Raw genomic sequence first — 27,205 nt, forward strand, 5'->3', positions numbered from 1 at the left:
TGTTCAAAATGTTAGATTGGTGTGATGGACACATTCTTCTGTGAAGCTGCATTTAAACATTTCTCTAACAGTCTGATTCAGCTCTGCTTCCTTCAGGACACACACTGGAAATCTTTGATACCTTGTGTGATACCTCTTTAAAAAAGAAACACATCTGTCTAGCAGAGGATGATCTGTTCTGTCACTACACTTTACACGCTGTCATACTGAGTCCCTTTAATGTCTTCTGACATGTACTGTGCTTGTCGTTTTACTAAATTTAGTCAGCTATTTCTATTCTGGTACAGTTTGCTTTATAGAGCTATTTTAATACATGAAGCCACTTATTGTATTCAGCTGTTTCACTTTATGTACTATTCATTTATTTTATTCATTTATTTTCACTTTTATTGTAGTATCTAGTTAGTGAGCTCTTCATTGCAGCACATTCAGTTTTTTACAGGTGAAATACACTAATATATCGTAAGACCTGTTTAAACAGTTGGAGGTTGACAGAATTACAACAAATTGTGAATAAATAAACATCTTAGCGAGTAGTGGCCTGGCTGTGATAGAGGAGGATGTGCTGTGGAGTAAGGAGGAGAAAGGAGAATAGAGGATGCAAAAGGGTGCAGGTGATGGATGATGCAGCATATAAACTGGTTCAAAGGAAGGTCAAAGAAACAAGAGCGACAGGACAGAAGCAGTGATTCCCCAAGATGACTTTTTTTATTAATTTATTATTATTAGTTTATTATTACTGTATTTAACCAGGAAAGATCTAATGAGATTTTTTTTAAACGTATTTACAAGGGTAACCTGGATAAAAACAGCACTAAAATACACCACTCGTAAAATGTTATGAATTATAAAACATCAGTGATCTCAAACATATATAAACAAAAGAAAAGTCCAACAACAAGTTCAGCAGTGTAGTCAAAAAGTCCATCAAAACATTTACATGCAAATCTTTGGATATGTAAAATGTGAAGTATTTGTTTAAACTCACTCAGAGAAACAATTCCTTCAAATGGAGCTCATTCTGGTGCTGATTTCATACATAAGGGGAGAAGTACTTGAAGCCTTTTTTCCCCAACTCAGCGTGAATCCTTGGCATCGTCACTAAGAACAGATTTTGTGAATGAATGTAGTAAGATCCCAAACTTTTCTAGATAATATAAGGTGTAAGTAATATACTATTGCATACAGTGGCTTGCAAAAGTATTCGGCCCCTTGAACTTTTACACATTTTGTCACATTACAGCCTCAAACATGAATCAATTTTATTGGAATTCCATGTGAAAGACCAATACAAAGTGGTGTACATGTGAGAAGTGGAACGAAAATCATACATGATTCCAAACATTTTTTACAAATAAATAACTGAAAAGTGGGGTGTGCGTAATTATTCAGCCCCCTCAGTCAATACTTTGTAGAACCACCTTTTGCTGCAATTACAGCTGCCAGTCTTTTGGGGTATGTCTCTACCAGCTTTGCACATAAAGACTGAAATCCTTGCTCATTCTTCTTTGCAAAACAGCTCCAGCTCAGTCAGATTAGATGGGCAGCAGTTTTCAGATCTTGCCACAGATCTGAAAAAGTTGCAGACTATGTTTATATGAAACGTGTGTATACTTACTGCATTTGATGTATTTTAACCATATGTAATACGTTACAGAATGCATCACGTGTAATTGATTGTTGTTGATTTTTCCACCCCTTTTTTCCATCCTAATCTCATGAAACCTAAATAAATTTCTTTAGATCCGTCCCTGTGTAGTGTTTGAAAGGTGCTATATAAATAGACTTGCCTTTTGTAAATATGCCAAAAAAAATGTAGACGTTTACAAAAAGGGCTCTTTTTGTTCTACAAAAAGGAAAAAAAAACACTGTAACTACAAGGATTGATAGTTTAGACCATGATTTAAGCAGTGACATGTGTTCTCAACATCTCAATCAGGGATTTATCAGTGAAATATTAAACAAAAGCGAACTTAGGAGTGATGAGTTTTCTTGTGGGGTCCGTGTTAAGTCTGGGAATCACATTTTAGGAGACTCAAAGTTACGGTCTGATCTCTTTCTTCACTGATTTAGTTTAGAAATTGCAGACTTCTGTTTGCTCTCGACACAATTATGTGCACTACTCAAGTAACTTAACGGTCAGTCTAAAAAAAACCCGTCTCTGATGGTCGACATGGAACGCCTCCCGCGCATCCTGCTACGGTCTCGCGAATCATCGTAAGATTTCGGCTTTTTCCGGCTTACCTCATTCAGTTAGCTAGCCAAGCTGATTAGCCTGCTACTACAAGCTAATGTTTGTATGATATTTAATGTTGTAGCCGAATCTGATTGGATGATACAGTGAGTGCAGAAAAATGGCGGACGTAGCGGGGCAAGAAATTTGTTCCCCGGTCCCTCCGTCACCTCACCCTTCTTCTCGTAACGGCTCCGGCAGCGGTAACGTTACACCGGGCACCGGCGGCAGCTGCCAGACCGCAACCACCGTTACTTCAGGCCCGCGGCTGGTTCGGATAGTGAAGTCTGACTCCGGCTATGGGTTCAACGTTCGGGGGCAAGTAAGTGAAGGAGGGCAATTACGGAGCATCAACGGAGAACTGTACGCCCCACTGCAGCATGTTAGTGCGGTCCTTCCGGGGGGTGCCGCCGACAGAGCCGGCATTTCGAAAGGGGACCGGATTCTTGAGGTGTAAGTACTGTTTTTTAGTTTCTCTCCAAGCTGCTTATAACGTAAGTGATGAAAATGACCTGTTTCACTTTCCGGACGATCACGCAGTGAGCTCAAGGCAAACGTGACTTTATAGCATCATTCAGTCAAACTGGGAACACTAAGGTGCCAGTGTGTGCATGCACTGTGACACCGGTCCTGCAGAAGAGCCGTTCATCCCAATGAAAGGAGTGTCTGTGTGTGTCAGAGAGAAACGATCCGGGGATCATTAGAAATTCACGTCACACTGAAATCTATTCCTCTCATCCACTGCATGCCAGATATTTCCAACTCACTCCTGTGCACATTCACATCATCCTAAGCAGATGCAGTGTGGGTCATTTATCAATGAAACACTTTGTTTACACAAATCATGAATGGTAAACCAGCTCACATCTTTAACATCAGCATCACTGAATTAGATGTTACTTAGCACTGAGGATTATTGCACCTGGTTGATTTGGCATTGAAGTGTTCAAGTGTGTGTTGAACTGTTGTTGTGTGGAGTAACACACAGCATCAGCATCAGTACTCATGCTTCAGTGTGTCTGTGTGCATGGAATACCATGATGCAGAGAGGGAGGGATGCCTTGAGTTCAGTTCTGATTGGCTTTGTCCTCTCAAAGTCACTTTCTGATTGGCTGGCTTTTGCACACTGCTGTGTCAATGGATGGCCTGCAGTAACCTGGCAGTTTGTTGACCCCATTATTTCTGTGTGCCAGCATGTGGATGTGTGCCTGATCATTTTGTTATCATATACAAGATACCCCTCTGCTAGTATTATTAGCATGGTATATAGTGGTCATGTAAAGCTACAGTACACTTATTAAATTTACTAGCCACATAGTATCCTTCAAGACCAGAGTGTACATAATACATTAAAAAAAAAACTAAACTTTAACAGTGTGGGACAATAATGAAAACATGACTCAAAATGCAGGATCAGACAATGTAAAACTACTACTTAGAAAAACATGAAGTGAGCTCAGAAATCAAAGATTTAACAGGAACAGAATAAGTCAGACTCAGGTTTAGAATAACAAAGAAAACAAAACAGGAGTCAAGAAGACTAGAATAATAAAAGCCAAACAGCAACCCAAACACAAATATATGCACTACAAATCCTAACCTTGAAAAACCACACAAAAAAAAGAAAACTGGGACCATGGCAGCCTGAGGTTATATGAAGGTTGTAAGGTGGCACATAATGATGCTGAAATTAACCATTAGAAAAAACGGTCAAAAATCCTCGGTTGGTGACCTAAATATTAGAGTTACTGTTGACTTTCTTTTTTCTCTGACCTCTGCTGTCAACAAAGCATTTCAGTTACTGGATGTCTGTTTTGAGATGCTTCTGCCTGAAATCCTGAAAGAGCTACAGTTTCTGAGTAACTCAAAACAGCCAGTCTGGCGCTAGCAGCCATGCAACATTAGTGACTTGATTTTAACCAGGTCCTCTTCATCGTGCTTAATTAACATGTGATTGGCTGGTTAAACATTTGCTAGTTTAATACAAGTAAGTAGTAAAGTGAGTCTAAGCACTCACATTCACACTGGAGTGGCTGCATACTAGCTGCAGCATGTCGAGTATTTTTATTTATTTGCACTTTTATAAACAGCTCCTCCTCTCAGACTTAAATTCAGTTTGTGTTATTTAGCATAATTATTTCAGCATTCTGTTTTATTATAAAGGTCATATATATTGTTTAAACACTTTTCAAGGTGTCAAATGCATTTTAATTTGGCCTTTAAACTATGTGTGAGGGGTTGAACATTTATACATGAAGTACAGAACACTGCATAGTGCATAAAGTCACCTAATAAATCCTTAAGCTGCAGCAAAAACAAAATGAACACATACTAGTAATTTCAATTATAAAAGCAGAACTAGAAATCTGTCACATGGGAAGGGTGTCTACTGTAAAGTGTTTATCATAGTCAAAAGTGCTGATAGTGGCGGTGCAAAGGCCTCTGTGTCAGGTCCTTATTATATCATCATAAAGCTGCAGGAAGGAAAGAGCTGCCAAAATGCTTGGTCTGCATTTTTTCTTGTAGGACACGTTTGCGCTTTCTCCCACTCCACCTGCAAGATTGTTATATTTGTGTCCTCCATATTAGTCTTTTCTTACTTTTACCTACATAATCATCATTCCCAGCTTTGCTATGTGTGCACTGGCTCAGAATGCCTTCTTTATGTTGAGTACATGTGTGTAGCTATTTTGTTCCACTGTAGGTAAAATAGAGCTTATGTTCATCGGGCTTCAACCCTCCATCTAAATGCCAGCATGGCAAACATAACAGATATGTATTCATTCAGTTGAAGCATTTCCTGCATTTCCTGTCCTGGCTTGTTACCATCTCAGTGGTTGTCTTTAATATAAGTTAGTGAAACATTTGTGGGCTTCTCACAACGTGCTTGTTTATAAAATGTGAATTAGGACACTCAAACCTTTTGCATACTATCACGCTGCCTAAAAGATGTCACCCTGTGGTGATGTGTTTTTTAAGTCAACTAAACCCTAGAATTGGGTTTTATTTTCTGCTCAAAGCTCGAAGTGTATCTTAACAGCATATTAACACACTTTATCCTGTATTTATCACAACATGTGTTTTCACATTAGATGATCAGAGCTCATCTATGTCTACTTAATGTGAGAATTTGCCCCCAAACCACTGACTGTGTTACATTTAGGTTATGCAAATATCATTTACAGCACTGCTGGCTTCTGTAGTCTTTGGAAAATGTTCAAATGAAGTTTGGCCTGATTCCTCATTCACTGTAATATTTCCAAGCTGTTGTTTAAGTCCTGGAATGTAAAACACAGAATAATTTATTGAATCTCATTCAGGCCTCGTTCAAATACCGCCTTTATCTGCCAGCCTACGCTGGAGCTTGTTTTAAAAGTGTGAGAAATATCCAGTGGTGTCGCTGAGAGCTTTTAGATGAGGCAACATGGTTTTGGAGCAAAGTTAACTACGGGTTAGGCTGCTACAGCTCTGTCATTCACTCCGTTTGACACAACTGCCAAAGTGCACACACCCAGTGTCGCTCACTTTCAGCTGTGCTCATGACATAACCAAAGGTCTCAATTCTGAAAGAGATGATGCAAAAGTTCTACAATGTGCGCACCAGTAACTCTTATTTGAAACCCTTTTTTTTTTTGCTGTTTCCCATTTCATTCAATATTTTTATATTGTTTAGCAGTTCAAATAATTCTTGTTATTTGTGAATCTTATAATTTCATGTGTTAAACTTCTACCCTGAGAGAGAAGAAGCAAAGTACAAGGCACTGATAAATTGTCTGAATATAACAGCCCTGCAGTCATGAAGCACTTAGTCATTTCTCATTGGTGTTAACAGCATGCCGTCTGTGTGTTGATTCAAGTCTCTGGTAATTAAAGGCTGCTGTTTAGATTATTTGATTGCATTAATTTATAATTGCATTTTCACTATTGTATTTCCTAATTCAGTGAAAAAAAACTCTGTACTCTTTTATGCTTATGAAAAATAGAAAGTTAACCTTAAGAATATTAAAAAAGAAAATGCTTGCCACTCTAGTATATAAATCTCTTTATTCAACAGCAATGGGGTGAACGTAGAAGGAGCAACACACAAGCAGGTGGTTGATCTGATCCGGGCCGGTGAGCGAGAGCTGGTGCTGGCCGTGCTGTCCGTTCCTCCCCAGGAGGCCGACTGCCTGGATCCCGGAGACGACGGGTCGGCCCAGTCCTGTTACGACTACTCCGACAAGCAGGCAGTGCCCATCTCTGTTCCCAGCTACAAACACATTGAACTCAACCATGAAAAGTTTGTGGTGGGTACACTCGTGCAAAAACACTCGGATGGATAAAAATGTTTTTGTAGTTGGACGCAGCCAGTCACAACTCAAGGCTTATGCGATTGTTACATTCATGAGATGTTTATATTCAGGTCTATGAGCAACCTAATGTTCTGGATATTATAAATACTGTTGACTAAAGATCACCGCCTTTTCATTTTCATTTTTCCACTTTAACTCTTCCAGGTGTATAATGTGTACATGGCAGGCAGACAGCTGTGCTCCAAGCGTTACCGGGAGTTTGTGATTCTACACCAAAACCTGAAGAGGGAGTTTGCTAACTTTACTTTCCCCAAGCTGCCTGGAAAATGGCCTTTTTCCCTTTCAGAGCAACAGCTGGACGCACGACGCAGAGGCCTGGAGGAATATCTAGAGAAAGGTGAGGAAGAGAGGAGGAGAATCAGGCTTTCTTCATAGGGCTAGCACACAAACAGTTCGCCCACTTACAGTTGCCTTCCATATTGTTTGGAACAAAGATACAGCTTTGTAGTTTTGCTTCTGAACGCCACCACGGTTGATTGTAAATCAAACAAACAACACGTGATTATTCAGTTTTCCAAAACATTTGCATGACCTCTTTAAGGATTACACACATTTTTATAAACAGGACACCATTTTCAGAGGCTCCGAGTTAATGTGACAATTGACTGCTAAGCAGTTTTATGGCCAGGTGGTGAAGTCGCAGATGTCATTGTATAATGACTTTTATTTCACTTACACACACACACAAAAAAAACTGTATCTAATATAATGTGTGTTTCATCTGCAGTGTGCTCTGTCCGAGTCATTGGAGAAAGTGACATCATGCAAGAGTTCCTGTCTGAATCAGATGAGGTAAAAAAATAAAAATAAACGTGTCTTTTTGCCCGTTCCCCGCCTGTGACTCACTACGCTGTGTCTGTCTTTCTGGCTGTCTTTGCTGTGACCTAGAATTATAACGGTGTGTCGGATGTGGAGTTGAGAATAGCGATGCCAGATAAAACCACACTCACTGTCAGAGTTCGCAAAAATTCAACTACAGACCAGGTCTATCAGGTAAACCCACACAAACACAGTCCTGTCCCCACTATAGCCACAACATTATTTCAGTCTCTCACTCTCATTCTGTGGCAATCTCTCGCGTTCAGGCTGTTGTTATGAAGCTAGAGATGGACAGTGTAACAGCCAGCTACTTTGCTCTGTTTGAGGTCATCAACCACACCTTTGGTGAGTAAGGGCAGGTAACTCAAGCACAGGTTGCATTTTTGCTAAAGCATAGCACAAATGTTGCTGTAGTTGCTATCTGTGATCACTAACAAGTGACAGAAAAGAAAATATCTGTATGCAGCCACCTTTTTTTTATAATCATCTAGAAGCAAATACCTTATACATGAATAATCATGCTCATAATATGGTTTGTAAGGGCATTTATAATGATGTCACATTCGTTTGACAAAGGTTAGTGTGTTGTTTGTGCCTAATTTAAAAAATGAAATAAAACTACAGTAGTAGCATTTCTGTTTAATGCACAAAGTTCTCTATGACCTGTGTCTATTACAGCAAGGACAAATGCACCACAACATTAGCAATAACCAGTTATATTTGATGAGAATGAAAGTTTTGTGTGTATCCACTAAAGTTTCAATTTGTTTCTTTCTTGCAAGGAATAAATCAGCAAATTCTATCCCCAGTGATGTGAAGAAAGCCATCCCCGTTTTATTTTTAATCAGCTGAAGAGCTGATAATTACAAGTGTATGCACTTGTGCTGTTCTTCCACACCCCTTCCACACCCACACAACACTTTTTTTTCCAAACTCTAGGAAGGAAATTGTTTAGCAGCACGAAGGAATCTTTCACAAGTAAAAAGAAGCATTTGTCTTGCAGTTCTAACATCAGTTACATTTACTTCAGTGTTTACTTTAGAATGTTGTAGTGTAATGTAAAGTTACACTCCTTATGCTGTAGGTGTAGATAACTGTGGCCTGATTTATTCTGTCTCAGAAGGCTCAGAAGCGTCATCTGTTTCTTGAAACGATCCTTAGCTTTGGTTTCACAGTAACATCGCTGTCTTTGGTTTTTGACCTTGCTTTGCCTTTCTTTTTTCCTTATTCGTGTTGCATTGTTTTGTATGGCTTGGTTACTGTCACAACATTGTATCACAAAGCAGAAAGTAACAAGCCTACAACCACATTAGCAGCTCGTGAAACTTTATTAATAAAACCTATTATGAAGAGTTGTGTTTGTTTGTTTTTCATGCAAATTATCGTTATTTTATTAAGAACATTTCTAATGGATCGCCAGTCTTTTTTCCCCCCGTAGTGCTTGTATTAAATTTCATGGCCATCATTCTGGCAGTTGCTGAACAAAAGACACTTGATTTACTGCTGTACAAATGTCTGTCGAACTGACTGACACACTGACAAAGAAACTGACCTTCCTGTGCAGCTAGCCTCACAAAAAATACAGCACAGGTTATGTGACTTTATTGACATATCCAATAAAATGAAATTATATAAACTTAAATGAAACCCTATTGATTTTTGGTTCATAGATGGTATCCATCTTTGTGGAAGAAGTACAGTTAAGTCTTAGGAGGTAGGATTTGTGCTGTTAAATGTTCTACAAATTTCTTTCATGTCTTCTTTCTTCTTTAGTACGTAAGCTTGCCCCCAATGAGTTCCCCCACAAACTGTATGTACAGAACTATACCTCAGCGATCCCAGGAACCTGTCTCACCCTACGCAAGTGGCTCTTCACCACAGAAGAGGAGATTTTGCTTAATGACAACCAGCTCGCTGTCAACTATTTCTTTCACCAGGTGCGTACACACTGTGTATTTGTCTGCTCTGTTTGGTATGCTTAGTGGATTTTGTATTTAATTGTGTCTCCTGTCTGACCTCTTTGCAGGCTGTGGATGATGTGAAGAAAGGCTTCATTAAAGTTGAGCAGAAGTCTTATCAGCTCCAAAAGCTGGCCGAGCAGAAGAAGATGTCCATGGTGAGCCTTTTATATACAGCACGCTACTGTTTGAGAGTAACATGCACATACAGAGACACTGTATTCTCACTATATCTGAGTGTGTCGTCCACTTTGTCACACTGCTTCATTCTTATTTCACTGAGTGATATACCACAGTGTAAAAAGGAAGTAGTCTAAGAGCGAGTGTGTCACAGACACACATTCTTGCCAGCAAAATGTGCTCGCTGAAAGTGAATAAGTGAGTGAGCATCAGTAAATTACCGCCAATTTGAAGAGATTAAAGCTGCTCCAGCAGGTAAATAATCACATCCCGTTTCTAAATCAGTCAGGCTACAGAGAATAACTGCACTCTGCTTTATAGCCTTAAGTGTTTTTTCACAGTTAAAAAATGCACCCTGCATCTAAACTTCATTCAGCTGCAGAGCATCCTCTTGTTTTTCAGTTTGTGAAAAATATTTAGCTCACATTGCCTTATCTCCCTCTTTTTTTTCACAGTACCTGAGTTTATTGCGAACTTGCGAAGGCTACAACGAGATCATATTCCCCCACTGTTCCTGCGACTCTCGACGTAAAGGCCACGTGATCACGGCCATCAGTATTCACCACTTCAAGCTGCACGCCTGCACAGAGGAGGGGACGCTTGAGGCAAGGCCTACTCTTTGCTGTGTGTGTGTGTGTGTGCGTGTGTGTGTGTGTGTGCGTGTGTGTGTGTGTGTGTGTGTGCGTGTGTGTGTGTCTGCCTTTTCTATACCTCTTGTGTAACAGGGTGAGTGTACTGAAGCCTTCGTGTTGTTCCAGAATCAGGTGATTGCATTTGACTGGGGGGAGATGCAGAGGTGGGACACGGATGAAGAGGGCATGGCCTTCTGCTTTGAATATGCACGAGGAGAGAAGAAGCCACGCTGGGTCAAGATATTTACTCCTAATGTATGGATCACACACAGATCACTGCATACATATTATGTTTATTTGTTAATACTGCTACAAATGAAATAATTGTAAAGAACTCTAAAAGAAAAAGTTCAGGATGAGGAGAGTTACTGCTATATTTAGAAGGAACAGATCATGGTAAATGGTAAGTATGGTCTCTGCAGATATTTTATTGAGTAGACACCACTTGTATGCCTTTACAGTAAATAAGAGGATGACACAAGCAGCCAGTAATTTTTATTTTTTTTAAAAGTAGTGGCAGTAGTGAGCCTAGTTCACTTACACATTACATCATAGCAAACTTCCCTGTTTGTATGGATAAAATCAGCCAGATACACCTGCTAATTAACCAAAAAAAATGTTTGAAAAGAAGAAGCCCATATTTAATTGGAAATAGTACAAAAACATACCCGAGAAGTTGTACCGAATCTTGAAAAATCATCATTTTAAATTGAATTCCTTTAAAAAAAAGTTAGTACAGGTGCTTGTTTACTACTGTGTTACAACACATCTTCTTTCACCAGCTCTTAAAGCCTTTGGGAACCAGTTACTGTTGCTTTATAAAGTGTGCTTATGCTGAGATAAGTTAACCAGTTGGTGGATGTAAGTTAAACTATATTTACAGGCAAGTACAAGAAGGTGGTATCAAAGTTCTTATCAAACTCCTTGTAAAGAAAAGAAAGAGACTCTCATTTCTACTACTCTTTTAGAGCAGCGATGTTAGGCTCATTTTATATGGTGGGTGACATGCAATCACTTTGATCTCAAGTGGGCCGAGCCAGTAAAAATACAGGATAGATGTGTAAAATTAGAGAAAAGGGTATAATGGCTCACTGCACAGACTGTCCTGTAATTATAAAATATAATGGTTTTGTTAGTTTACTGCTGACTAATTAATATTTGAAAAACAGGACCATTTATGTCATTTAATTATTTATCTGTTAATTACTTTAATTCAACATGAAAGCTAATGGGGGTTGGGCAGTTTGTATCAATAGGAAAAGCTGTAAAACGTATTAAATACAGTTAAAAACTTCAAATCTATGCACTCCGTCAAATTTTCTAAAGCTGTTCAGTGAGTCAGATTCTAGTCTTCGCTGGGCTCATTCTGACCCTTGGGCCTTATGTTTGACACCACTGTTTTAGAGAGAACCGTATAAACGCCAGTCTAAATCTGTGCTTCTCTTTGTCATTGTTTAGTTTAACTACATGCATGAGTGCTTTGAGAGAGTCTTCTGTGAGCTGAAATGGAGGAAGGAGGTAATGCCCTTCTGCTTCTTTACAGAATAATCTGCTCTAATACAAGCCATTTACTTCTGTCCTGTACTTACGGAAATAATGCATCTGTGCCTTCAGGTGGAAGAGGAGGCTACAGACAAGGACAATAAGAACTGCAGTAAAGATGGTATGTGTGGCAAGGTAAGGCTTTGCCTGCCTCTGTCCAGTTTGATACCAGTGATAATCCTTTTACTTTCTTGTTTTGGTGTTTTATACAGTTTCTTTTCCTTCTGTGTCTAAGCTTGTGGTTTTTACCCCTGGTTTCTGTTTCTGTAACAGAATATTTTCCAGCTGCTGAGGCACAGAAGGGATGGGGGCACCTAGGAAGGGAGATCGTTACCTCGTAACTACATCGCCATCACCACCTCAGCTCAGTTTTGGCCCCGACCTTCCCCCCCATACCCACCAGAAATCAGCTGTTAACTACTCGGACGTCATTTAAACTCCATCAACTTCAACATGAGAAGCTCCTCCTTACATGCAAACCAACAAGCATCTGCTGATGAACACGTTGAATGAACAGACGCATAAAAAAATAAATAAACTACAGACTTGTGTACCAGAACTCTCGAATCCAGCACATCGCGACCATGCATTAAGCAGAGCTCCGTTGAAAAGAAACGAGCTGCCTACAGAATCAAAGTGACGGATTCATGCGAGCCTTCCTCTTATTGGCAGGGACTTGAAGTGGAATGTGACGTGCAAACGATCGGGGTTTTGAACCTTCTTTTAAGAAGTCCTACTTGAAAAAGAGAGCTGAAAAGATTGGTGGACAAAGAAAGGAAAGTAAAAGTTGTTAGCTGCCCTCAGAAAGGGGACCACAAGATCACATTAATCACTGATTCGGAGGGGTGACCACAGGAAGACATTTAGCTTCTCAGTTTATGGATTAGAGCCTCAGTGTCCTGCGTCTCCATGCGTGTTATTAATATATGCAGAAAACCCCATCAGCTAAGAGAGAAGGGGCAAACCAGAGTCGAGCCCTGATAAAGTAAGTTACAGCTGAACCACGTCACATACATTAATTTCCATGTGTTGCGAACTGCATTTGCATTAATAATGTGACAAATGAGAGAAGGGATGAAGAACGCAGATTTTCTTTATAGGCTGTTTGTTTGTTTTTTTCATATTTGGGTGCATATCAATGCTTAGACATATGTTGCACTTTATCCAGCAGTATTATTGACCTCCAAATGTGCATAGTATAATGTAAAAGGGCAATAGATGGAATTATAATGGAATAAGTACAGGTCTACGTTTATCACTGACTACGGTGCAGTTATATACTGTGTGAGTGTGCAGAATTGTGCATTCAACTCTTAGGTAATCTTTTTAATGAACACACCATGCAAAATGTTTACGGCCATCGTGGAGCAGCGGTGATGCGGAGCTCCGCTCAGACACGTAACATCGTGCTTTACCCAGAAGAGGCAGCAGGGGTCCTTGTCCTCCTGCCGGCTCTTGAGCATGCAGTTATTACTTTTTTTTTCTGAGAGCTCCCACCGGATTTATAATGGGCCCGTAATTCAAATGGCCTTTCTATGCAGCACTATTTATCTGTGTAGCTGGTGCTTTGCTGTTGAATCACTTATTCTCTGCAGATTCGGGTTAAACAGGATGACAGTCTCCGAACAAAAAAGCGATGGCTTTATCCTTCGACCATTTGACAAAATAAGGATTACAGTGCGCAGCCCGTAAAGACATCCTACCAGCCGATGATTCAAAAAGGTAAAGCTCAACACTGTAATGCCATCTCTAAATGAGCCCAGTTCAAGTTCCAATGTAATCAAAACAATTATGCATTGAGCTAGAACCTAATTATTTGATGGTGCAATACAGAGCCTGACAAATAAACAAAAATTACAATTCATTGCGTCATTAAAACCTGGCGCTGCGATGGCTGAAATTAAACATTTATTATTGCTTAGTGCAATTTTGTGATCTCGCATCCTTATTAATGAAATCGTAATGTGTTGCACTTTTTTCATTTTGAAAGTTACCAGTGAGTCGGACAAATATTACATGGTTGTTTCTACACCAGTTGCTTTTACAAGGTGAGAGAAGAGTGGCATGTTCAGTTATTATTATCTTAATAGAGGTATTTTTAAAAATCAATATATTGAAAGCTGAGATTTGTTCTTAGGTTTAAATTAAAGCTTCTTCTGAGTCAACAGCAATTTTATAAAACAATCACATTATAGGTTGTAGAAACAGAATATGATGCCACTGGCTTAATAGCATTAATATTAAAGATATCTACAAGACAGTAGGGAGCTTTAAATTTACATCAGTGAGTCTACCTAAGAGTCCTCGTTATCGTGATAGCGCTGTTCACGGAAGCATTTTGGGGTGATTAATGAGCTTCAGCACACCTTTGTGAGGGTAGAAAGGAGGTTTAATTGAATGTGTTGAGCCTTGAATTGAGAGATTGAATGTGCAGTCTTAAAGGCTGAACACATTTCCCCAGGATTCGTGTCTGCTTACTGAACCATGTCTGACACAGTCGATTGTCTGGCATCGCCTGATCACCCCACCTTCAAGCCCATGGGCTCACCCATCCACCCCCTACACACACGTGCACACACTTTCTCATGCTGACTGAAGTTAGATGTCACGTACAGTTAGATTCGATTTTAAATTCAGCTGATGAGCGTCACACTAAGAAGGGGATGGAGAATGACAACCTACAGAGCCTTTGACATGTCGAAATGTAAAATTTAAGCAAGTGTTTGGTTACATCGCTTACTGTAATAAATTGTAACATATTCTTTTAAATAAACCGATTTATTGATGCAAAGTTGGTTGTTGTTTATTTGCAACTAACGTTGTGTGTTTGGAGCTGAGTCAAGGAGTGCGGAAATCACAAAGTAACAGACAGTCCCCACAGTGGGCAGAGCCAGATTTATCCTATAAAGTTGATTTTACACCTGTACCTGTGTCTTTATTCCACTCTTCCTCTTTTCCTCTTCTCTCCTCACCGGCTTCCTCTTCTTTCCCCAACTCCAGCATCTTATAATGAGATCTGGGAGACAATTACCCAACAGGCAGCGAGATAGCCGTTACATATCGACCTGCATCAAGTGTCTGCACCCAGTAATTAATAGGTATTGATTGCTGCTGGTGAGGTGGTGACTGAAAATTATCTTGGAATGGGTGAATTTTGAAAAGCTAAAAATCTTTGGTCTGAAAATCTGTCCTGAGAGACCTCGTGGAAGTATTCAGACCTGAGTGCTGATTAGTTTCTGAGGAAGACACTTCACAAAAGAATTAAGCTCTATTCTAATAGTAGATCCACTGCTGATGGGAGTGTACACTCATTTTCAGCTTCTGTGCATTTATTGCATGTGAAATTAGTTGTCATTTTGATATAAAAACATAAAAGACCCAAGCGCTTCTCTCTTCATCTTCCCTCCAAGGAATTGCGTCTCCCTGCTTGCAACACACCACAACCGTGTTGTGAAGCTTCTTTTGATTGCTTGAAAATGCTTTTTGCACAGCTGGAGCAGTGCCAAGTGTTGTTCTCTGTTATAGAGAGCTTTTTAACGGCCTCCAGCATGAAAGATTACAGGCTGGCCTAAAATAAAAAGGTGAGCTGTTTCTGAAGGTTTGATCACCTTTTGTAAAATATTCACCAGCAGGCCTGAAAAACTTACTTTTAATGGGTAAGCATTTGTATCTCACAACCCTGATACATCCCACCCACATAATATGATGGCTCTGATGACTGGTGACATATAATGGAAAGAGTCACTTAGGTATTTAGCTAAATTGCTTAGTTTCAGTGATAATTTAAGTTCAGTTTTTTAAGTCCAAATTTCAGTGAACTAAATGAAGTCTTAAAATTGGAGGATGATACGGCTGGTAGTATTTCAGAATCTGCAGATCTAGTGAAATTTTCACACACAACCAACTCTAGGGTTTACAGGGAATGGTCTGAAAAAAAGAAAATATCCAGTGAAAATGCCTCGTTGATACCAGAGGTCAGAGGAAAAGAGCCAGACTGCTTTGAGCTGATAGGAAGGCAACAGTAACTAAAATAACGTCTTGCTGCAACCAAGGTGTTCAGAAGAGCACCTCTGAGGGCAGCACATGAAGTAGATGAGCTACAGCAGCACTCATTTGGATTTTACGGTCAGAAGTTGGTGTAAATACCATGAAATCGTGAATCCATCCTACTTTGTATCCACAGTTCTGGGTGCTGCCTGTGGTGTAATGATGTGTAATGATATTTTATGACCATCTTCTTATGGCAGCTTCCAGCCGGTTCACACACAATGTCACAAAGCTCAGATCATCTCGTGTTTGTTGAACATGACATTGAGTTCACTGTCTCCACAGTTACCAACACCATCTAATAGAGCACCTTCTGATGTGTTGATTCACATCATGCATGTGCAGCTGACAAATCTGCAGCAACTGTGTGATGCTGTCACATCGATATGGACCAAAGTCTCTGAGGAGTGTTTCCAGCACCTTGTTAATTCTATGCCGCTAAGAATTAATGCAGCTCTGAAGGTAAAAGAGGTCCAACCCAGTAAAGGCAAGCTGTACGTAATGAAGTGGCCACTAAATGTACATTCTGAATTATAGATAAATTTTGATATATAAAATTCAACACTTTAGAGTTAAAATATTAATAGATAAGTGTTGTTACAGTGGCTAAGTGATCACCCTTACTGTCTCGGTTGTCTAAGTCTGTGTGTGTGTGTGCATATTGCATATTCTCGCTGCACTGGTGGGTTTCTTCAGTTTACATCTAAGTAAGGCGTGAGCTTCTGTGGAAAACCTATTATGGGCTGGCAACCTGACAGCTCCTGCTTGTCATGCTGACTGTGGCAAAAGCTGATTGGCAAGTGAGTGAACTATAAAAACAAGTTTCAGCTTATTTGAGTTCAGCAGCTTTTTCACATTTTGATCAATTAAACTTTATTAAAATACAAGACAAAATGGTATTTCAGCGATTACGCCATCCTTTTAGATTGTCTCCCTGCCTTATTTTTCCCACATAAGCAAAAAAATTGCAAAGCAAGAGCACTGCACAAGCAGCCGTAAGTGAACAGTTTGTGTGGAAGCGATCTGAAGCAACAGAAAGAGACAGCTTCAGGACCATGAGTGGTTACTGCATTAGGTCTGCAGCAGAGCCCTTACTTTACCACTCGATGTGTGCGTGGGTTTGTGTTTGCGCTGCTCTTGGTATCCGTGGATGTGTGTGTGTGTGTGTGTGTGTGTGTGCGCGCAGGTACGTGCGACAGCTGCAGCCACAGATTGCAGTGGCCCCTTGATAGACACGACGCGTCTTCTGCATCCCGCTGCATTGTGCTCGTCTGTTTGGATGACTCAGTGTGCATCTCCTCCCAATAAACAGATCTGCATGAGCTGTCGACACAAAGCAGGTGGAGGAAAGAGCCAGTGAAGGAGGAGAGTATCTCAGATTTATTACCTGCGCTGTAGTGCATCTCTCAGCAGCCCAGTTTTACAGACAAAAGGAGTTCAGTAGGCCGTTGAAATACACAGAGATTTCTCCAATAGTGAACTAGCCTACAGCACATAGAGGACAAGTCAAATTAATAGCCTCGGGGTAAAGGTGCGAGTCCGGCTGTGCCAAGACACCAATTTGCCAAATTCAATCCTCATAATGTGCTTGCATTATTTCCCAGTCAATCATTTTAAACGAGAATTTTTGCCAAGATCATCACATAAATCCCAGTGAGGACATCCTCTTCCAGTTCTGAATAAACATCAAGTCACCCATAAATGCTAGACACAGTACAGTTCAGCAGCAGTATAGAGGAGAGGGAGGAGGAGGAGGGAACGTTTGTTCTTCACGTTCTTCCTTCCCCTGTCTCATTAACGAGCAATCAGTTAAAAAACTTTATTGGTCTCTTGCCGCTTTCTCAGCACATTTTTTTGCTCCCTCCTCTGTTTCTCTCAACCAAGTCATGAGACCACCTTGTTCTATTCGTCGTCTCTTTCATTCTGCATCCTTTCTGTCGGTGTCTCTCTGCAAAGCCCTCCCTTCCTGCGACGCCCTCTCTTTTTTCCTTTTGCCCTCTCTATTGCTGTGCTTCATTACCTCTATCTTCCCTTTTCCTCTTTGGCTGTTCCCCTTCTCCTTCACTCCCCCTGTCCTCTGTTCCTACGTCGCTTTGAAAACTTGGACTGGGAGGAGGCGAACGAGGGAAAAGACTGAAAATTTGATGCATGTGTAGAGAATACAAAAGACAAGATTGTTTATTTCTACTGCCATTACTTACAGCTCAGTCTGTCACAGCCCTGGTAATAAAGTGTCCAACATCATACATTACATTAAAAATCACAATCACAGGGACTGCATTTTTCTGCATACACAACAGCGCGAGCGTGGCAATAGATGAGCGAGAGTAATGCATGTAATTAAATAAAAGCCTTGGGAAATTTACATGACTAATCATCGATTCTTCCTTTGCAGTCTGAATTTTACTGACACCAGAGCAGATAAACTATAATATTACAAATCATGAACAAAATAAGGAGTTTTGAAACATTTCTTTTCAGTGCAGTAAGCTCTCATAGATAATCAAAAAGCATCCTCCTTAACGATAAACAGAGGGCATGTTTGAAACATCACGTCGATGCAGTGTGTAAGTTTACAGAAACTAAAATGCAATAGACAGAAAATATTCCCTTGACGGTATGCGAGAGGTGTTTTTTAGCACTTCACTACCAACTCAAGCAAACACAGTTGCTAAAGAAGATGCAGAAGTTCATCCGTAGTGCCTCTGATTCATCACATTTTTTGCAGGCATAGACATCCTTCTAAAAGAAAACCTTGAAAGAAAATGAATTCAATTGAAACCCATACACCACCTTGATACTGTTAACAAAATATGGGCACTGCAGATTTAAGAAATAACAGTTTTCACTAATACTCAGTACACAAAGCTAGGCTTGATGTAACCCTGAACTTTTAAACTCTTACATAAGTTCTGCTTTAAAACCTCTATGTCTAGTTTCTCTTGACTGGGCAGCTGTAATCCTATTTTACAAATTTAATAAAGTCAGGCTGTGGGATAACTATCTTTAAGGCGTCTATTTCACAAAAAGCATTTATTTCTAGACTAAATATATGTTAGTTAGTCCACAAACCATCATTAAATAATGAAACAAAGCACTGTAACAGTGTTGGAGGCATGATGAGGTCTACAGTATACAGGATAAAGGACGAAACTGACGTGTCACGGTCCATGAAATACTCGCTGTTTACTTCCGACTGCCTTAGAGAGCAATTGTGCTTCCAGCACGTCCTTATCTGTGTCATCTCTTAACACCTCCTTGGTCTATCAAATGTCTTTTTTTGCCTCTTAGAGGAAGTCTTTCGAGAGTGCTATTCCAAAGTTGGGTGCAGCCATAAGGATAGCGATGGTACAGATAATGTTGAAAACACTGAATCCAACCAGGCACAACCGGTCGATGACCGCCGCGGCAAACTGCCACTGCTCTGCCAAGCTCAACTGACGGTCCTGCTCACGAACACGTTCAACTAAGAACTGCACCTCTGCCAGAAGAGCCTGCAGCTGGTTGTCCACTGCCACAGATCGAATCATCCCACTGTGGGCATGCAACACAGCTGATCTCCCAGTCCCAGCCTCTAAGCCGCAGACTCCAGAAGCTGTGGTTAATTGGTCAGGGTCCAGGCACACTGGAAGTTCCTGTGTGGGGCTCACAAACTTAGAAGATTGGTGTTGGTGATGAAGTGGTATATCGCGGACTGGTCCCCCTCCTGCTCCTGCTCCCTCTCCTTCTCCTAGTTCACTGTTACCCCTACCATGACTGGTGGTTCTGTTTCTCTGGATCGGTTCCAGCTCTGCTGTGGTGTGGAAGGTCTGGAATCCCATGTAAGGCAGATGCCCATTAGGCTGGGGTTGTGGGTTGGGACTGGGATTTCTGTGAATGGGATTAGGGAGGATGATAGCCTGAGAGTTTGGACGGTGAGGCAGTGAGTGTGGCAAAGGGAGGTTGAGCTGTGCCAGGCTGGCCTGCAAGGAGTTCAGGCCCTGTGGGAGGACGGAGGGCGCTGGTGTGGGGATGGTGGTGGTGGTGGTGGTTGGAGAGGACAGGGTCTTGCTTTGGAAGTCTGCCTGACTGTTGGAAAGAGTAGGCACCACTCCCTCACCTGGACGCTTCATTCGCAGAAACCAAGGAACCCACTGCAGCAGAACTAAATTCACCTGAAAGATACGGACACAGATACAAATCGAATGAAAGAACAGGGAGCCACACACATAAACACACTTCAGATAAATATGTATTGCATTGTGTATAATATCTCACTCACTGTCACAACTTACCCAGCGTGGCATGTGTCCACTGTCGGGGTTATGGTGATGGAACTGGAGGACGATGACTGTGGCTACCACTGACATCCCAACTATCACCATGGTGCTGGCGAAATACTGACCTGAAACACATGTGAGACTTTGCTACTAATCTGTTGGCTATAAACGGGATTATCATCCTGCAAAATCTCCAACACTGACATGCAAATTCACATGCAGTCGAAAAAAAACCCCTGACCTATCAGTGGTACAGAATCTGAAGTGGCGGGCATAATCTCTGCAACCATCAGCATGAAGACAGTCAGAGAAAGCAGAACTGTGATGCCTGGAGGCCAACACAAGACACCGGGGAGTCGTGGGTTGCAAAAAAAGAAAAGAAAAAAGAAAAAGCCCTTAAGAGAAGAAAATACATGAGTAAACTTAGTAGAACTGTATATTTGGTATGCTGTACTTGACTTCTCGCCATAATCATCTGGATTACTGACACTCCCAGGAAAACTTATTCGATTTTACTGTTTTTCATCTTCCCTCTCATCTTTTCTGCCTTTGTCTTTCCTCCCTACCACGACATCCCTCCTGACACTGTACAAAGGCTCTGACTGAAGGTTTTCCAATATTGTTAACAGAGAAAGACTGCTGGAAAAACACTGGAGTGAAATAAGCCATTGCCTTCTCAAGAGGAGTGAGGAATAATATGCAGCTAGAGAACATATTTTATCTTAGAAGCAGATTCACCTCTTGTTTTTCATTATCTCCCTTGCTTATTGTCAGACTGTGCCTTGTCCCTGCTCCCCTGGTCACTTATTATTCCTCACCCAGACTGATTTTCTCCCCAGAGTTGGCAGGCAGCAGGAAGACCAGCAGGGTCATGGAGGAGAGGAGCACACAGGGGATGAGGAGGTTGAGAGCGTAGAACAGGGTCCTTCTGCGTAACGTCACCACAAAAGTAACGTCGGGGTAAGGCTCTACACAGCATTCATAGAAAACCTCATTACGACCTCCTGGGACCTCTGAGAAAAATTAGGAAGCATAGAGATATAGGAACTGCGTAAGCGATGAGAAAGCAGGGAAGCAAAAAATAAAGAATATCAGAAAATCAATATAACTAATGAAATGTATTTTGGTGCATCCACTGAATATTTGTGATTGTATGTGGGGAAAGCTGCATGTATATCCAATACTGTGCAACAGTCTCGAGTCATTTCTTTATATTTTGCTTCCGAGAAGACAGACTTGCTTGAATTCTTTTTTAAAAATCGACATGAGCAATAGTTCTCTCCTCTCTCTGAAGGTCTTTCACATTTTTTTGTTTGTTAAGCCACTTAACACAGACCTGGGAATCATTCAAGTGTAAAAAATGTGCCTATCTCAAGGGATGAACCAGTGTTGTGTGTACACTTAACAGCAGACAAGTTAGCTAAGAACTATTTTAAATTGTATTACTTTATTAGACACTAGCGGCCTATTGCAAAAAACATTGAATTTGTTCAAATTTCTTTATTTCAATCTAGGAAACATGCCAAAGATAACACAGTTTGACAGGCATAAAATAGTGTTTTTACACCCACAAGGTGATTCCCAAAGTACTATTAGCTGAAAACTTGGCATATCTGGGCAAGGTGGGCAATGTGTCCTTAATAAATTTGAGGAAACTGGACAAGTGGAGGACAAAAAAAGAAGTGGGAGGTCTAAAAAACAATCCACCAGAGATGAACGGTATCTGAAAGTCATGTCGTTAAAAAACAGTAAAAAAAAAAAAAAATGCAGCAAAGACCACCTGACACAGTGCCTGAGATGTATCTGGCCATTCCATTGATGCATCTACTGTCATCAGAAAGCCTCAGTGGAAGCGAGGCTGTCAAGAATCCATTCTTAAGGAAGGGAGACAAGGAGAAAAAGGCCGAGGTATGCCAAACTACTCAAGAACTGGACTGAAAATCAGTTCAACAGGATGGAAGGATGACTTCAAATTTGAAGTTCAAATCATTGTCAAGGTCAGGAGAGAGGTACAACAGTAAGTTTCGACAGCCATCCTTTAAACACAGCCGAGGCTCTGTCATGGTTTGTGGCTGCATTTCAGCTAGTGGTGGTGTTAAAACTGATGGAAATATGAATGCAGAAAAGTACTATCAGAATTTGATCCATAATGCAACTCATCTAGAAAGCATCTGATAGGCAGCAACCGCAGTTTTCAGCATCAAAATGATCCAAAACACACTGTCAATACAGTAAAAGGATACCTGGATAGAAAAACACACATAGGAACACTATCAGTCATGGATTGACCTCCCCAGAGATTGGACCTCAACATTATTGAAGCAGCGTGTGATCATAAAAGGCAGTAATCATCCAAAGAAGAGCTTTGAATCTCCTTCAAGAAGCTTTGAGAATTACTCCTGGAGACGCTTAAAGAAAGAGTTCAGGCCATGCTGATGAATAAGGGTTGACTTTGAAGCTCATTAGAATTGCACAAGCTGTGGTTTTTGCCATACATACTATATTCTGGGTGGGTTTTTTACACAGGTTTAGTAAATTACTGCACATATAATTAATATTATCCTATCAAAGTATTAAAAAATAATGAGTACAAGACTTTTGCATAATACTGTAAATCAGAACTATAAGAAGAATCTGGCACAGGACCAGCATTATAAAAACAGAGCCCTTAAGAGACTGTAGAAACCAAGGACTGATGCTATAAAAATTATGATTCCGTGTTGCATGGGATATTTTATAAGGATGTAAACGTGTATGGAAATATAAAACATCATAGCAAAAAGCATTCATGTTCTTCAGGTTCTATGGCAACAAATCAGACATGCACTCATATATAATATGTATTCATTAAGTGAGTCTTTACAATTGCAATACTGTATGGTGTTAATGTAAGCACAGTTACTAAGCAACACAGTCTGTCATCCATGCTTTTGACAGCGGATCCTACCCAGTAGGTCCCACTCGCCATTGGCCATGTATCCTGATACATCTGCCTCCTTCATCTGGATGTCCAGCAGCCAACCATCAAATGTCCATGAGCCAAACTTCAGCTCACAGCGCTGGATGTCAAATGGAAACCATCTCACATCGACATTACATGTGCTGATAAAAATTCCTTGAAATGCATAAATAACAAGAAAAAGCAAGTAAATACTGGATAATAAAATGAATGTTGCTCAGTGGTGCAGCCATGTGGAATTAAAGGAAGACGAAGTTATTTAATGAAACGCTGCAGCATTAATAATAGTGCAATTATGCAGAATGATTAAAGGTCTAAATGGTTTGAAGGAAAATATAAACCTCTGCTAAAACGTACCTGGAGGCAAATACTCACAGAAACCACTGGAGTTGACCAGCACATAGGTCTTAAAAGTCGCATCAAACTTATCATGAGCGCTGAAGGACAATAGCACAGTGACCAGTCAGCAATTACCAGCAGCACTGGTTGCACACACCCGTATTTGTACGTCACATACCTGTTATACAGCAATATGTCAGGCGTCCAGACCTGGTCGGGGGTAAAACGAAGGTTCTTTACTCCAGGATATTCTGACTGGTTCCACTGCAGGTAGTGGTCGTACCACTGCTGGGAGACACAATTACAACTCCATGAATGGAAAATGATATTTAAAAAATACTCTCCACAAATACATAAAAAAAACTGAAGGAAGACACACCCATTATGATTTCTATATCGTAGTAGATATACAAGCAGCTTATCCTTCACAGCAGTAATGTCAAACTCGTTTTAGGTCATAGGCCACATACAGCCCAAATTGATCTTAAGTGGGCCGGGTGAGTGAAACTCCCTTTTTTGTCAGTGCAACGAGTCCATGAGATATCTTGATATAGGAAAAAGAAGTGTGATTTCCACAGTACATCTCAGTTTTTCTGCATGATAAAAATGCTGCTGTAGTAAATGAAAGGAAGCTGCCAACAAGATTTTGGGGGCTTGTGAGAAAATGTGTAATGAAAATGTTCCCATAGCTCATTTATTTATTTATTTCACAGTGGCCCCAGTTTAAAAAATGAAATTTTGTTTTATAGTAGATATTTTAAAAAGAAGAGGAACTTTATGCGGTACTTTATTATTTTGGTGTAGTATAAATTGCCTTTCTTAAAAATCCTGAACTCACACCTTCTTTAACATTTTCTAAATCCACCCTGTGGGTCGGACTGGAATCATGCCGGGCCAATTCTGGCCCACTGGCCTTATGTTTAGCACCCCTACTTTACGGTATGTCTCTCCTCTTTTACAGTTACAGTTCTGACAAGTTTCTCGCTGGTGAAGAGGGAATTCCTTATCTCAGCAGAAGATGGTAAAGTTGTCTGAGGCAAAACTTTGATATGGGTTATAAAAAATAACGCTGACATGAGACAAACAGCTTAGTCGTTTGGCCCAGATTCAGCCAATTCTCAAGATACTCATAATAAGGTCATGTTTGGGGTTGAAGGAAGAAGCTGTTCCCTGCTGAGCAGCATATAAACTAAAACCCAACTTGCATCTAGGTTGATACTGTGCATCTGCAATGGCTTTGGGTAGACACAGATCAATATTACATTAATGTTATCCATTATACTCACCATCTGCAGCCAGGCGTTTGTGGTGAGCAGCTGGTTCTTTTCATCCTTACATGGCAGAAAGAAAATGAGAGAATAAATGATTTCGTGTTTGAAAGAATGAGCTCACATGTTGCACAATGGTCTTAAAACAATGTACACTGACTTTATATTTAAATGATTTCTGGCTTTTGTAATTGTGTCCCACGTCCGTGCTTTCTTATGCTTTTCTAATGTATGTGATGTAAAATGTCCACAATCCTCTTTATGGGTAAAAATGTCCTTTTAAAATCTTTCATACGGGATAGAAAATCATGTGGATATCTACCAAAGTAGAGATTTTTATATTATGCAAGTCATTAATAACTTTCCTCTTTTTGTGACTGTCCCTGCACTGAAGTTAATCAAGAACATGCTGTCAGGGGAAACAGAATAAGTGTCTGAAATTAAATTTACATAAATGAAAGACTGAGGATTCGTGCCCCGATCTCAAAAGCAATGAAGCTTTTGATTATAAAAGGGAAAAAAATGCATTATGGAAAATGAGGAAAATGTGACTTTATTTCTTGTCTGATTGTAATGCATGCATGTTTCATGCCAAACGTACCACATCCATGACCTGCATTAGTGTAAAAGAGAACTGAACAGTGAGACTGTGGGAGTCGTTGGCCACCGGTCTCTCCATGGGGTTGTAGTCCCGCAGCAGCTCTTTGAGCAGAAAGCGTTGGTAAGGACCCTGCATTGATACTGAACATGGGAGGGGAAGGGAGTGTAAGGGAGGGGAGAAGGACGGAGAGAAAATTTAAAGAGAGATAAATAAAGACATAAGAGCACAAGGTAAAAGTCAGACACAAAAAGAAAGCTGTGTCAAAGAAGGCAGGGAGCAAACATTTTAGAAAAACGGTGCGATTACAATGATAGAGTTTAGAGTAGAGTGCTGCTGAAATTATATAGGTGGCTAGAAGCGAAGAAGAGGCACACTAACAGAGGAGCAGATGACAAGCTCAAATTGAGGTGAAATGGAGCGCAAAGCTATACGAGAGACGATAACATAGGCAACAAAGAGAAACGGGTGGGAGAGCACAGAGAAAGAAGCCTACTCTTTCTAATCACTTACATCGCTGATTGATCGCCAGCATACTGTCAGAGTTTTCTACTGCTGTAAAAATGTCAGCTTTATTCCATGCGGAAAATACTGAGGCCACCCTGGACAGACACACACAGCAACTTTGTCTGTTCACCCTATAACTCCGAGAGGGCTTCAAATCACTCCTGATTTGGATCACTGGTGGATACAGGAGGCACACTGAGTAACTTATAAACAGTTACTATATGCTTAAAATGGAAAAGCACATGAAAAGTGCTATAGTAATTGGTGTGAGATTAATGCACTCAAATTTACACTAACTAAAACATACGATCTATCTATCTATCTATCTATCTATCTATCTATCTATCTATCTATCTATCTATCTATCTATCTATCTATCTATCTATCTATCTATCTATCTATCTATCTATCTATCTATCTATCTATCTCAGCATCTAAAAAATCTAAGCCTCAGCCAAACCTATGGGATCTGCAGTGGAGATGATTACATCGTGGTGTTGCAGGCTCATCATAAAAATAAATCCATTTTTCTGTACGGCTGTGCACAAGTGGCCACTCTCTTTGTCTAAATCAGCTGCTTTGTCCCCAGTTACTATGATCCGCTACCTTTACATGCAACAGCACATGCAGAACAGGAAACACACACTTGTTCGAGCACAGTCTCGCTCAAAGCGCAGTGAAAGTCACTCACCCCGGAGCAGAGTCGCAAGTATCAACAGCCACAGAGCCACAGTTTGCTTCATTCTGCATTCCTCTGTATCGGCAGAGAAAGAGTGGTAAAAGGAGAAATAGAGGGAGAAGGTGAAGATGAAGGAAGATTAAACATGTAAAGTGAGGAAAAATGGGGATGTGAAGAGAAAGAGAGGCTGTAGAAAACAAGTGGAGAGAGCTCAACACCAGCAGCAGCAGAGCAGGGAAAGGAGGAGAAAGGGTGAGGAAGAGAGAGACTGAGAGAGTGGGTGAGAAATGCAGCGAAATGACTGCTCCTCTAAAGACGGAGAAGCTGTTTGTTGGAGTCGGTCAGGTTTAGAGACATGGGGATGCCCTGACCTGTGCTAAAACTCATCATCCATGCATCCCTTCTCAATATACCCTGCAGACTTTATGATATGCGGTTATCTGTGACTACATGTCAGTCATCCTCCATCATTTTATGATGGATTCATTCAGTTTTTCTGGATTGGTGGACATAAAGAGCAGCTTTATTTTTGGAGGAGATATAATACGCAGAGCTGTCTGGGTGATGGTATTTTTAGTAGCTATTGTCCAGCTGTCTTTAACAGTTATTAAATCAGTTAAAATCACAGGAAATATTATATATATATGTGTGTATGTGTTTTAGGGTTTTTTCACTTTCTAATTTATACCAGGAAGCAATATTTAAAATCTGTCTTGCTTTTGAGCTAGTCTGATCTGACACTAGCGTATTCACAGAGTAGTGGTGACACCCAATGGCTATGTCAGTAAAATGCAATATGCACATTAACACACTGAGCAAATTTCGATAGATTG

The 27,205-nt window shown here is 40.5% G+C and overlaps 2 protein-coding genes across 3 annotated transcripts; one reads left to right on the forward strand and one right to left on the reverse strand.

Moving 5' to 3' along the window:
- The first annotated feature begins 2,088 nt into the window (after window positions 1-2,088).
- snx27b (sorting nexin 27b) lies at window positions 2,089-12,296 on the forward strand. 2 transcript variants are annotated; one of them, XM_085473906.1, is made up of 13 exons: window positions 2,089-2,686; window positions 6,288-6,519; window positions 6,730-6,922; window positions 7,313-7,377; window positions 7,474-7,578; window positions 7,671-7,749; window positions 9,178-9,341; window positions 9,431-9,520; window positions 9,998-10,147; window positions 10,301-10,429; window positions 11,633-11,692; window positions 11,789-11,851; window positions 11,990-12,296. In XM_085473906.1, exons 1-13 carry the CDS (start codon window positions 2,355-2,357, stop codon window positions 12,032-12,034), a joined length of 1,707 nt encoding a protein of 568 aa, XP_085330032.1. In that variant the 5' UTR covers window positions 2,089-2,354; the 3' UTR covers window positions 12,035-12,296. The 2 variants fall into 2 exon arrangements, with proteins under 2 accessions (XP_085330032.1, XP_085330031.1); XM_085473905.1 differs by having other exon boundaries at window positions 2,092-2,686; window positions 11,789-11,837.
- A 5,620-nt stretch (window positions 12,297-17,916) lies between these two features.
- LOC146698664 (neuronal acetylcholine receptor subunit alpha-7-like) lies at window positions 17,917-26,588 on the reverse strand. Its single transcript, XM_085473911.1, has 10 exons — window positions 26,385-26,588; window positions 25,190-25,329; window positions 24,607-24,651; window positions 23,499-23,608; window positions 23,339-23,418; window positions 22,970-23,137; window positions 20,841-21,035; window positions 20,264-20,350; window positions 20,038-20,147; window positions 17,917-19,917 (listed from the first exon to the last, which is right to left on the reverse strand). The coding sequence occupies exons 1-10, from the start codon at window positions 26,434-26,436 to the stop codon at window positions 19,051-19,053; spliced, it is 1,854 nt and encodes a 617-aa protein (XP_085330037.1). The 5' UTR covers window positions 26,437-26,588; the 3' UTR covers window positions 17,917-19,050.
- Between the last annotated feature and the right edge of the window lie 617 nt (window positions 26,589-27,205).

This window comes from Copadichromis virginalis, linkage group LG11 (assembly GCF_057382275.1).
Source record: "Copadichromis virginalis isolate Kocher_CV1m ecotype Utaka linkage group LG11, C_Virginalis_male_GT1.1, whole genome shotgun sequence".
Classification (NCBI taxonomy): Eukaryota; Metazoa; Chordata; class Actinopteri; order Cichliformes; family Cichlidae; genus Copadichromis; species Copadichromis virginalis.